Source organism: Pectinophora gossypiella, chromosome 6, assembly GCF_024362695.1.
Source record: "Pectinophora gossypiella chromosome 6, ilPecGoss1.1, whole genome shotgun sequence".
NCBI lineage: Eukaryota > Metazoa > Arthropoda > Insecta > Lepidoptera > Gelechiidae > Pectinophora > Pectinophora gossypiella.
This window is the reverse complement of record NC_065409.1, coordinates 3,324,537-3,336,772: the sequence shown is the minus strand read 5'-3', so window position 1 is coordinate 3,336,772 and position 12,236 is coordinate 3,324,537. Positions and strand designations below refer to the sequence as shown.

General features: G+C 38.9%; 2 protein-coding genes across 2 annotated transcripts in view; both read right to left on the bottom strand.

The window, feature by feature from the left end:
- Positions 1-1,345: 1,345 nt before the first annotated feature.
- Positions 1,346-8,975, bottom strand: LOC126367375 (CD63 antigen-like). The gene is made up of 5 exons (XM_050010879.1): positions 8,383-8,975; positions 8,106-8,294; positions 4,040-4,216; positions 3,343-3,573; positions 1,346-3,020 (listed from the first exon to the last, which is right to left on the bottom strand). The coding sequence occupies exons 1-5, from the start codon at positions 8,443-8,445 to the stop codon at positions 2,955-2,957; spliced, it is 726 nt and encodes a 241-aa protein (XP_049866836.1). The 5' UTR covers positions 8,446-8,975; the 3' UTR covers positions 1,346-2,954.
- A 424-nt stretch (positions 8,976-9,399) lies between these two features.
- LOC126367396 (CD63 antigen-like) overlaps positions 9,400-12,236 on the bottom strand; it is a 28,966-nt gene continuing 26,129 nt past the window's right edge. The window contains exons 4-5 of the mRNA XM_050010905.1: positions 11,450-11,659; positions 9,400-9,490 (exon numbers count right to left, since the gene is read on the bottom strand). Of these exons, the coding sequence (XP_049866862.1) occupies positions 9,419-9,490; positions 11,450-11,659 (282 nt within the window). The 3' untranslated portion in view covers positions 9,400-9,418. The remainder of the gene's footprint in view (positions 9,491-11,449; positions 11,660-12,236) is intronic.

The window sequence follows — 12,236 nt, the reverse complement described above, 5'->3', positions numbered from 1 at the left end:
AATAATTCGCTGGGCTCAGTGACTGCACTTTTGCTCTTTGATTGTACGTCGAAGAAAATTGAGATTAGCCTGAAAATACAGGCATTCATGACATATCGTATCGATTCACTACTCGTCGTACTTCGTCTTGATCAAAATCCACTTCACCGGTTTATGACAATGACCATGGATTGTGCTGATTACTGGCAGGTACCTACGAAGCTACTACGAAATTGCTAGTAATTTTCTGCTTCGACAACTCTGCGTGTACCTGGCTTTGTTGTAGGCAGTAAGTAATTAGTTTTTTTATTCCTTTTCGAGAACAGTGTTTAGGTTCATTCAATTTTTTTTTGTAACAAGTATTTCAGATTAAAAAAAAACTTGTTGCATCTAACAAATTTTCAACACAGCATACAGACACACTAACTCCTACTAACGCTTAGAAGCGGCGTCCGTGGTCCAGTTTTGCGCGTTGGGCTTACGATCCGGAGGTCCCGGGTTTCGAATCCCGGTGGGGACATATCACAAAAATCACTTTGTGATTCCTAGTTTGGTTAGGACATTACAGGCTGATCATCTGATTGTCCGAAAGTAAGATGATCTGTGCTTGGAAAGGCACGTTAAGCCGTTGGTCCCGGTTACTGCTTACTGATGTAAGTAAGTAGTCGTTACATGAGCCTTGCCAGGGGCCTTTGGCGGCGCAATAAAAACCCTGACACCAGGGCTTGACGAGGTTGGTAATTCACCACACAAACCACAGGAAAGAAGATCGGTTTAGAATAAAAAAATACCTAATAATATGCTATAGGAGAGGGCAGATTTTGGTACAATTCACCAGAAGATTGAATTGTCCAGTTTCGAAGTAGATTTTTTTTTGACGTGACTTATTGTAGATTTGCCGCGGATGGCTTTAACTACTTGACCGGAAAAGTAAGTAGTTACAATCAAAGAGCAAAAGGGCAGTCAGTGAACCCAGCTAATTATTTGTAAACAGTGGTGAAATTATAAACCATTAGTTGTCATAATTATAAAATTTACGTTTTTGTAGGTATTTTAGATTTATTACAAAAACGACATGTAACCAGGAGGTCTAAATGCAACCAGTTAATTTATTACATTGCAAGAAACTGATTGGACTTGTGCACCTTATCGTACCTTCGGTCCTTTCTTTCTAACGTGAGTTATTGTTGATTTGCTGCATATGATAATCACTACTTGGCCGGAGGTAGGTCCTATCGATCTTAGAATTTCGTATAGAAAACGGCTGAACATTGTCTTTTGATTTTTTCTAGGTCTGCTCACCCCATTAGGGATCGTGATCGTTATTTATGTATAGGTACATTATGTTTAAAAATAAAGGAACACGTTTATCTTAAAAATATTTATTCCATAACGTAACAACCATAAATTATTTAATTTAAAACAAAATATTCGTATATTTGACAATAAGTGTTATGTGCAGTTATATTAATGTGCCATAGACTAGATATATTGTAGTTACATTATTGGTATAGGTACCTAACAGGTATTTAGAAACTATTGACTTTTATCATGCCTTTATCAATCAATAACGTAGGTTTTCACTAACACAGTTGGCTCGTAGCGGCGACGGCGCGGCTATGCGACTTACCAAGATCACGCTGGTCTAACAGAAAGCTCGGTGGCGCTTAGCTACCTAGTTCATCATGCGATGGACTTATCATACTAATTCAATCATCAATCAATCAATCTAACCCAATTTGAGAATTATTTTGTATAGAATTGTAATAAATAATTGTCATTGCAATGTTATACAGGCTGTTAGTGACATCGTAACAAATACTCAGAGGAATGATTCAGACCATGATTTTGAGTTATCAAGTGGAATTTTTCGTCGCAAAAATCATGATAAGTATATTTTTTCGTTTTATTAAATTATTTTCAATTCAATACTTTTGCGATGGAAAATTCCACTCGATATTAACTCAGAATAATGAGCTAAGTCAGCCCCCTCAGTATTCGTTACGATGTCACTTACACCCCTTACCAGTACGTACAGGTAGCCATACAAATAGGTATGGGTGTTAGTGACATCGTAACGAATACTGAGGGGGATGATTCAGACCATGATTCTGAGTTAATATATCTTTATATATGATCCGGAGCGGGGGTCGCCACCACGATCTCGCAGACGTCGCCCTAGTTCTTTAACGAACTTTTTAGCTTCCTCGCACCATGGTCCACCCTTCTCCACCGCAAAAGGGACAAACGAATATTGCTGCTGCAAGTCAGCGTACTTAATAAAGTGAAAGTTAGTAATAAGTTAGTTAGTTTATTAAGTGTGTTTATAATATAAAGTGAAATTTTCCGTCGCAAAATTCATGATATTCCTTTTTCGTTTTTTTAAATTAATTCCACACGATATCAACTCAGAATCATGGTCCGAATCATCCCTCAAAGTTTTCGTTACGATGTCACTAACACCCTGTATATATATTGCAATAAATAATTCAACAAAGATAATAATAGTCGCAAGCTTATTTTATATAGGTATGTCGTAATAAAAAGATTATCAATAGTATTCTAAATGTCCTCTTAACTCTTTTATAATATAAGTAAGTACCTTTAAAATATTTTATTATTTCCAATTGCTTCACATATACATATATTAAGTATCAACGTGTAAGCCACGACATTAATATACTTTAGGATTTTTATTAGAATTTTAAACATTGTTGACATTGTATAATTAAAACATGACATAATCATATTTTTATTATAATGTTAATCTATTGAATATTTAAGCATTGTCGCCTTGGGACCCTACCTGTAGACAATGTTTTTGTAAACTTTAGAAATAAATGAATTTGAATTTGAATTTGAATTAATTAAAATGGCAATAAATTACTTTTTTAGTTGTTGGCAACTTTCCTTCTTATTTTGCATCGAGTCATTAGTTTAAGCTATGTGCTAAGTTAATCCTAGTTAAATGCAGGTTACGGAATATAGGTGTCTTCTCGTGACTTCTTTGCTATCCAAACCGCCCCACCTACTGCTAAAGCCTGAAAATTTAAAAATAAAATATTTAGTCGACATAATGGCCCCGATTCTTGCAGACACATCCTAATTTTGAAGTTATACCTGTTACTTTCTTATCCGCCGAAAAGGAAAGGGACGGATGATTGACAACTGTTCATTTTAAAATGAATGTTGTACCTAGATTGAAATTAGTCTATTGTGAGGTTTTGGTAACAAAAATCTATTTTTGGCGTAACTTATTAAATATTAAATACTACTGGCATTAAATACTACTTAGAAAAAGTAGTAGACCTTTTCTTTTTTTCTACTTTTGGTACTTGGCCGAATGGAGAAAAATGTTTATACCTGTACAAGAACCACAAACACCCCAGCCGCACCTATCGACCCAGCATGACTCCTGGCCCAAGCGCCGAACGCGGGCCCGCACCCGAGGTTGACGGCAACCGTGGTGTTGCACGTGGCAGTGTTCACTGTGCCCGGCACCTGCCTGCAGCAGGACATCGGCACCCCCGTGGTGGCAGTAGTGCCCAGGGGAACCAGCCAGTCGCTCGCGTTGTCCACGCCGCAGCAGTCGAACTGGGGATGTTACACTTAACATAAAAAAACATAAAACATAAGCTCGCGACTATACAGGGTGTTAGTGACATCGTAACGAAGAAAAAAATGGAACGTCTATTTGATTGTACTAAAAACGATGGTGGGTGTTTTTCTTGTCGCAAATGTTTAATTAAGATTTTGAAATTTTACTGTGCCGCAATGTAAGTTGAACAACGCGCAACAGACGCTAAACCTGTGCTAATAATGTGTGGAAGATGTGTTGTGCCTGGGTGTAATAATAACTAAAAACAATGATAAAAGGTGCACTGTTTGTTATCCATGAAATTAGGTGGTTAAACGAAGGGAAATCTGTACAGCGCCATCTGTATTCTCATATGGGAAACGTCGACTGGAAAGTCAGTCATTCTAGTGTAACTATGTGTGGAAAGGACAACATCTACCAGATTCGCCATTATCAAATTAAAAAATATAAATGAATCCTTACGTCTCTCTGCACTTTGTCCCACATGGTGGTGACTTCCAGGCTCTTGTTGACCCCGTACAGCTCCATGGTGCTCCGCAGCTGGTCGTGGATGAGGACCACGGTGTTGCCCTTCAGCGCGTACCCTGCTATGCAAGCTGACAGTTGGAATACGAAGACTAAGATCATTGCTCCGGCGAACTGGAAAAAAAAACAATAATGTATGTAACACATAAACAACATAAACAGCCTATATACGTCCCACTGCTGGGCACAGGCCTCCCCTCAATCAACCGGGTGTATGGAGCATAATTCCACCACGCTGCTGCGGGTTGGTGAAGGTGTTTTAGCTAATAGCCCGGACCAACGTCTTAACGTGCCCTCCGAAACACGGAATCATCTTACTTTTTCAGACAACACATCTAATAAAATGGTTGGTAAAACACCATTAATTCATCATGTATAGGTGTACATACAGCATTCAAATAAGTGTGTATAAACTACTAATAGCTTATATCATTAAACTATCTATATGCTATATCCATCTAGACAGCATTATAATACCTAAATAAAACTTATCCGTTTTGGAAAAAAATACAAAGAGGAATAAGATCGTAACATTTGAAATCGCACGGGTTTCGAACCCTTGACTCCTATCGCGTTGCCGGAGTGCGTATGTTACTCATAATATTACATGTCAAAATCAAATCTAAAATGTGTTTATTATCAGAAACAACACAAAAAGAAAGAAGGCATATTTTTGAGGTAGGGTACAATATAAGTTTTACAAAATGATCAGAGGTTTTCAAACCAGGCGGACTGTATCTTGGGAAACCGTGGACAATACAACATACGTGGGATACAAGTAAGTTTGCCGCAAAATTTGCCAAACAAAAATAATAAACACAGGAATCTTAAAATATAAATATAAAATTGAATAAGAATAAGTTACATCATGTGTTGGTGCGTCTGTGTTTTGTTTTTTGCCTTTGATGGGTTTGCTCTTGGCCTCAGACTTGCCCGAAGGCATTGACGAGACCTAAGATGGAGCGAGCTCGCCCAGAAGGCGCCTGTTCACTCTGGCCTTGAAAGCACCCGGGTTATTTGCATTCGGAAATACAGAAGACGGCAAAGAATTCCACTCCCTAGCAGCGCGCATAATGAAGGACGATGCGAAGCGCTTTGTGCGAATAAGTAGTTGGTATATCCACCAAATAGGGATAGAACCCGGCCGTACGTCTGGAAGTCCGAAGATAAAAGGGGATGGTGGAATGAGCTCGTGTAGATCGCGAACACACACCCCGAAATGCATGTGTTACATGTGCTACCAACTACACAGTCGTTACATTTAGTTTGCCATCGACACGATAAGAAGAAGAAGAGAAAAGCGCGAATCACATAATCTGTGCCCGGGAATCTAACCTATTTACTGGTTTAAATCAATGAATAGGTTGCCTTTACATCCTGTATCATACCTAATTCAAATAATTTATCAATGTAGAAAGTGATAATAATTGAAAAACGCTTTATTGATAACTTCAATAATAAATACTTAGAACTGATATAAGTGGATTAAATTTTATGTTCTACATTTGTTTTTCAACATAGGTAGGTGTTTTATTAATTAAAATAATAATAAAAAAAATAAAAATATTTTATTTCAGACTAATATTGTCCATACGATGTTAGTAGTTACACAAACTTAGTATCTATGTTAGTGAGTAAATAAGACAATCAAACAAGTTTAGGCCCCTTTACCGATTTACGCGCTTATGAACATGTAAGTCGGTAAAGCGACGTAGAACAGCCGAGTCCATCCTCTCGGCAATCATCCTCAGGACTCCGTTATCGCTCCCCCGCATTCGCAACAACACCGAAGCAGTCTTTTTGCGCATGATTGTATAATGGTAAGGTGATGTGTACAAACGCGTCACGCCGGCCGGCGCCGGCGCCGCAACGAAAGTGAACGCAGCGCGGGCATACAAATAAATGAGAAACTTTCCATGCTACGTTTCCCAAAAACAATGTAGATGGCACTGTGAAGATTTTCTTTCCTTTAACCCAAGTTTAACCTAGTAATTTCATGGATACAACAGATATTGGGTACTTATAGATGATGACCCTTTTTATTACACCCAGGCACAATTACACCTTCCATCCATTATTATTCTGATCAAAATAATGAGAAGAAATATAGGTAGCAACATAATTCTATATATGATGTGATCCAAATATCAAGCAACAAGTATTTTTATAAATGCTTCTGCCATTACATTGTACTTTGGAATAATTATGTACCCGAGTAATGAGAAAATAGGTAAAAAATTATCACGATAAAGCCGGATAGAGCCATGTGTCTTCTTCTTCGGCCTCCGCGGTCCAGTGGCTGAGCGTTAGGCTCACGATCCGGAGGTCCTGGATTCGAATCTCGGTGGGGAAATCCCACAAATAATAATTTGTGATCCCTAGTTTCGTTAGGACATTACAGGCTGATCACCTGATTGTCCGAAAGTAAGATGATCCGTACTTCGAAAGGCACGCGTTAAGCCGTTGGTACCGCTGTAAGAAAGTAGTCGTTTCATGAGTCATGTCAATAGCCTTTGGCGGCTCAATAGTAACCTTGACACCAAAAACGACCACGACGACGAGGTGGATTACCAACCTGATCAACCCACACGAGAGAAGAGAAGAAGAACCATCCGTATTATTTTCTGTTGAACGTAGCCTGGAAAATCCCTCATTCGTTTTTTTTTGTTTGGCGTGATTTAGGTATCGTAGATTTATTGCTGAGGGCAAAATCCCGGTAAGTACATTTAAGACAATAGACCTAAAAGTGTCCCAGTTGGGCGCGTATCTCGTCTGACTACATACGTGAATTTATGTGTATATTAAGAAGAAAGGCAAGAGGGAAACCACTGCCCTATTTTTCCCTAAAAAAGTAGCATGGAAAATGTTGCACCGACAAGAGCGTGGCTCTTAAATTGATGGTGGTGGTGGTATATCGTAATAAAAGTCATTCACATCGATTTATAAAACATACTCAGGACATTCTAACCCTGTATTAATCTGGTATTTATTACTAGTTGAACGGAATTAGAATATGGTGTCTAATGCCGGCGCGCGCGCAGCCGCCGTGCCCTACTTCACTACGTCACCAACAAAATGTCAGTTCACAAACAGAGGCACATTAATTATGTTAATGTAACGCGGCGATCGTTCTTAGAAAATAGAACTGTGTCAAAGTTTGAGCAACAATGAAATCTTACGAGTTTAACTGTGATACTATGAATTTACAGGGTGTTAGTGACATCGTATAGAATACTGAAGGGGATGATTCTGAGTTGATAAAAAGTGGAATTTCCTCTCGGAAAATTCATGAATTTTTTGTGTTTTTTTTTATTATTTTCACTTCCATACTGTTGCGACGAAAAATTCCGCTTGATATCAACTCAGAATCATGGTCTGAATCACCCATCAAAGATTTTGTTACGATGTCACTAACACCCTGTGTAACCACTGGTTTTCTATTGGCAAACCCGAAAGACGTAATACATATACAATTCTGACGACCCGAAAACACTAGCTATAGAGGCCGCCGATTAGCTCCCGACAACACATAGTGTAGGACTCCGATGCCGACCACGACGGCGTGCTCGACGATTTGAGTCGGTTATTCTTGCAAACATTATCCTCTCAGGCGACGCCCTGAGCAGAGATTCGCGCCGAACTACTAGCACGCTCTGTCCTGTTGTTTTCAATTTTGTAGCCCTCAGCGCTCTCCATTTGTCTGGCCAAGTAGTTTAATACCATCTGAGGCAAACCTACAATAAGTCACGGCAGAAAACAAGGCCTAACTATAAGAAACTTGATTTCCTATTACGTTTTCCTTTGCCAATATGTACTACAACACAACAGTAAGTAATCATTCTACGCCACAATCTCAGTAACTAACTTTATAAGGTCAAGCTACTGCTAAACACTGACTCACCCTCTTATCGCTTCCATAAAAACCATCTGATTATCATCCATACGCAATCGACGTGAAACTGCCGACCAAAGAGAATATAATCACTACGTTCTACCGACTTACCGCCATATTCATCTGGTAGCTCTCCATGAAGGCTCCGTAGAAACCTGCCAGGGCGATGAGGAAGATGATGATGCCAGTCGCGATGCAGAAGGCAGGCAAGGAGAAGAATCTCTCAGACAAGAACTCATGGTAGACATTATACGCCCGCTGCACGGAACTGCCGACCGCCAGAATAATAATCCCAGTGATCTGCAACATATCACCGCGTAAACATTATTAAACACTTGTGTAAACCAACACACTACACTACACAACACTTCACCAAACACTCACTTACCAAGAACAGAAAATTTATAAACACTAAAGTGTATTTCACGGTGGTAAATATCTTTTGCCACATTTTGCCTTCGCAATGTGAATTGTAATCGCGCTGCGCCGGCTGCCGCGTGACAATGAGACCTACTCAACTATAGTTTTAGTCGGATATTTTTATCACTATAGTAGGTAAGGTAATCTTGATAAGGAAAACAAGCGGATTTATCTCACCACCTGCTTTTCCAACATTGAACACGTCAACGATTTTAGTCATAAAACTGTAACTTGTTTTAAGTTTTTTTTTTACTTCTATCGTTTTGGTTCACTCACTGAAGCTAAATACCGTTTTATAATGTTGCCTGTACGTGGAAAGATAATGTTATCGGCTTTTTTATGTAGATGAATAGGTAATAAATACGTTTTATCGCGGTTGTATAGGTGGATATGTTAACGAAGGAGGCGTCTGCGATTTTACACAGCCTGCAGTATATGATCGACGTACAGTAATTCATGCATCAGACAAAGATCTATTAATACCGCAGCTATTTTGGAATTTGATTTTAATTACGTTGTAACTCGCTCGTGTTGTAGACGTGTAAACGTAGAGGCGACAAACGTAAATGAGAACCTGTTTTCGGAATAATTTAAGTAAGTAAAGTGGAATGTATTTTTTTACTAATCTTCAGATCGTCACATGTTTTTCCTCCAATTTACATACTCGACAGCGTCTGTCTGTACTATTATTAGGTACTTGATATTATGTTAAATAATGCGTTACTTACTGGTTTCTTTCGTAACATCCATGCCCCCACAGAATACAAGGAAAATAGGAGAAAAAAATGAAAAAAGAATAAGTCTTAAATCTCATCGTATGAATTATGTGTCTGGACCGCTCTGGGCCATTAATACCCATAATAAAAGCAATAGAAATGCCTAATACAAAAGTAGATAAAGTCTTTAGACTTCACAAGTAGGTAAGTAACAAGAATAATCAACAAAAAAGTACATTTTAATAAATATATTGAATGAAACACTCTCATTAGGTTATTTAGCTTTATTTAGGATTCCAATTCAACTTCTTGATACTTTGCCCTGTAAGCCATCCAGGCAGCCAGAGCAGTCAACGGGACCTGAAAAATTAGGTTTAGCATCAATAGAAGTAAGTTTAACCGGGACGTACGTAGTAGGGAATGCAATCCCGACTCGAGATCGCAAATTCGAGATCCCGCGGGATTGGAAATGTCAATCCCGCGAGATTCCGAAATTTTCGGGATCACGTCTAGTTTATATTAAAAATCTAAAGTTAGTATGGCTGAAAACGATGAAAACTGCTTGTTTGTGATAGTGAGGTTAAATAAAAAAAAATATTTATTCTTTAATTTAATTTAAATTTAATTTAATTCTTTGAAAATGAGCATACTCAAAATAAAAAGTATCTCCACTGCTGCGCAGGTGGATGAAGCTCCATACCGACTGACAGACTGACTGACAGGACTGATTTGTGCATTATTTTATTTATTTATTTTTTTAGTTACTAACATTAGAGAGTAAGAAAATTGTTACTAACAAACTATGGACAAATGTCTGAAAATAAAATAGATAATAATAATAAGGTGTCACACCACATTTAGATTAAACTGTCTTAAGGGGCCTCTAAGTGTTGGCTTCGGCCCCACGCACGCCTTCCAAAAGTCCGGGCCTCCATAGGCCCGAGATATGAAAAAGACATACAATAATAATAATAACTCAAGGAGATTCGCCCAATCCCGTCAATCTCAAATGGGATCTCGTCATATTATGCTTCAGGATCGAAAAATTTTACGAGATCTTGTGAGATCGGGATTGTATTCCCTAGTACATAGGTATTACAAGCTCACGACAACATTGCCACTTGGGTTTAGGCACTCGGTGAAACATGGGTAGAGAGAAGGTAGTATTTAGTCTATCTACACGTTTCACCGGGCGAGCCTTATTAGACGCCAACTTGTACCTTGTATCAATAAAAAAACCAAACAGTGAGTAGGTATTTGGCAGGCAACCAAAACTAAATTGAATTATCAAATAACGATTGAACTTTGCTTGGCTGTCAAATACTTATTTATGCGTTTGCGTTTTGAAGGGAAACCAGAGTTAAAATACTTACCTATTTACATGTTCTTTATTTTTTATCAGCAACGCGGGTACAGTCATTAGTAATATCATGTACCCACTTTTTTTTTTTGACTTATTGTAGATTTGCCGCAGATGGCATTAACTACTTGGCCGGACAAATGGGGAGCGCTGAAGGCTCTCACCCGGTACAACGTTTAAGACAACAGGCCTGAGGGTGCCCAGTTGGGCGCGAACCTCGGTGTACCCACTTTAGAACCCTGTCACACTATCATATTTTAACATTTAATAAGACTTACGGTTTAATTTGTCAAAAAAGTTAATGTGACATGGTATCAAAGTGTACAATTTTACGGTGACATATACATATTAATAAAGAGTGTTGGTGACATCTTCGTAACGAATACTTAGGGGGCTGATTAAGACCATGCTTCCGAGTTAATATCAAGTGGAATTCCCCCAAAGTTTTCTGTATAGAGCATAGTAAAAAATAACATTGAGTAAGAATCCAAAAATGGACGGGATTTCTTTAAAAAATCCAGTGGCTTTTTATGAATTTTATACCCGATTTACTACCATCACAAGATGAATGTCCACAGTAAATAAGTATAATACCTAGAACCTGTTAGGCCACCCAGACTAGACAAACACGTTTATCGTCCCTGGCCTTTGCAAGTCTTTAATTTGTGGAATTGCGAAGACTATCATAGTTCGCATTAATCCAATTAACCACCTACGTTTGGTATTAATTACAATATGTTATATCACTTTCTTAGAAGTCTTAGTTTAAGACCAGTAGTACTAGCCTCATCAACCCTGGTGTCAGGGATACTATTGAGCCGCCAAAGGCCCCTGACATGGCTACGACTACTCCCCCTCAGCGCTCACCATTTTCCCGGCCTAGTAGAATGCCGTTTACGGAAAATCTACTATAAGTTACGTGAAAAAAAGGTCATTTGTACAAAGTATTCACTACGGACCTGAAGACTGGTAGCGACAACAGCGGAGACAGCGATGACGAACGCGTAGTAATTGAGTTCGTCGCCGAGTGCGCTGGCGCAGCCCAGCGTGTGCGCATTGGTGACGGTACAGGTGAAGTTGCCCACTTGTCCGTAGTCGATGTGACAGCAACTCACCGGGATCCGGTCGGACTGGAAGTCGAAGCGATTTCTCGCGCCACAGCACTCGAACTAAAACAAAATACATAAGTAAGTACATAATTATATGCATATATAAAGCCCAATGCCGAGCACCGGCTCAGGCGACAGAAAATTCCACTTGATATAAACTCAGAATCATGGTCTGAATCATCCCTCAAAGTTTTCATTACGATGTCACTAGCACCCTGTATATGCATATACGACCCACTGCTACAGGCTTTCCCTCAAGTCGGATGAGAGCTCTCAGCGTTCCCCATTTGTCCAGCCATGTAGTTATTACAAACGAACTGCAAGTTGTGAACGGCAGAGGCTACTTCAGTCGTCACCACCTGTCGACGGCTGCCGTCGACGCGATTACTCCCCCGACAAGAGCAGCGCAGCTCTTAAATAAAGAGAGGTTATGTGTATTTATGTATTTGTGCGTATATATGTATATTTTTATTTACGTTAGTGTAGTAGTATTTGTATTATAAGTGTATTTTATTTATGTTAGTAGGATTACGAGTATATCTCTATTTTGCTATTTTTTATTACTTTTTTTTCTTTTTATTGTATTGCACTATCCCGCGTAAACTTTTTTCACCCCAAGGTTTAGCAATAAGGCCGC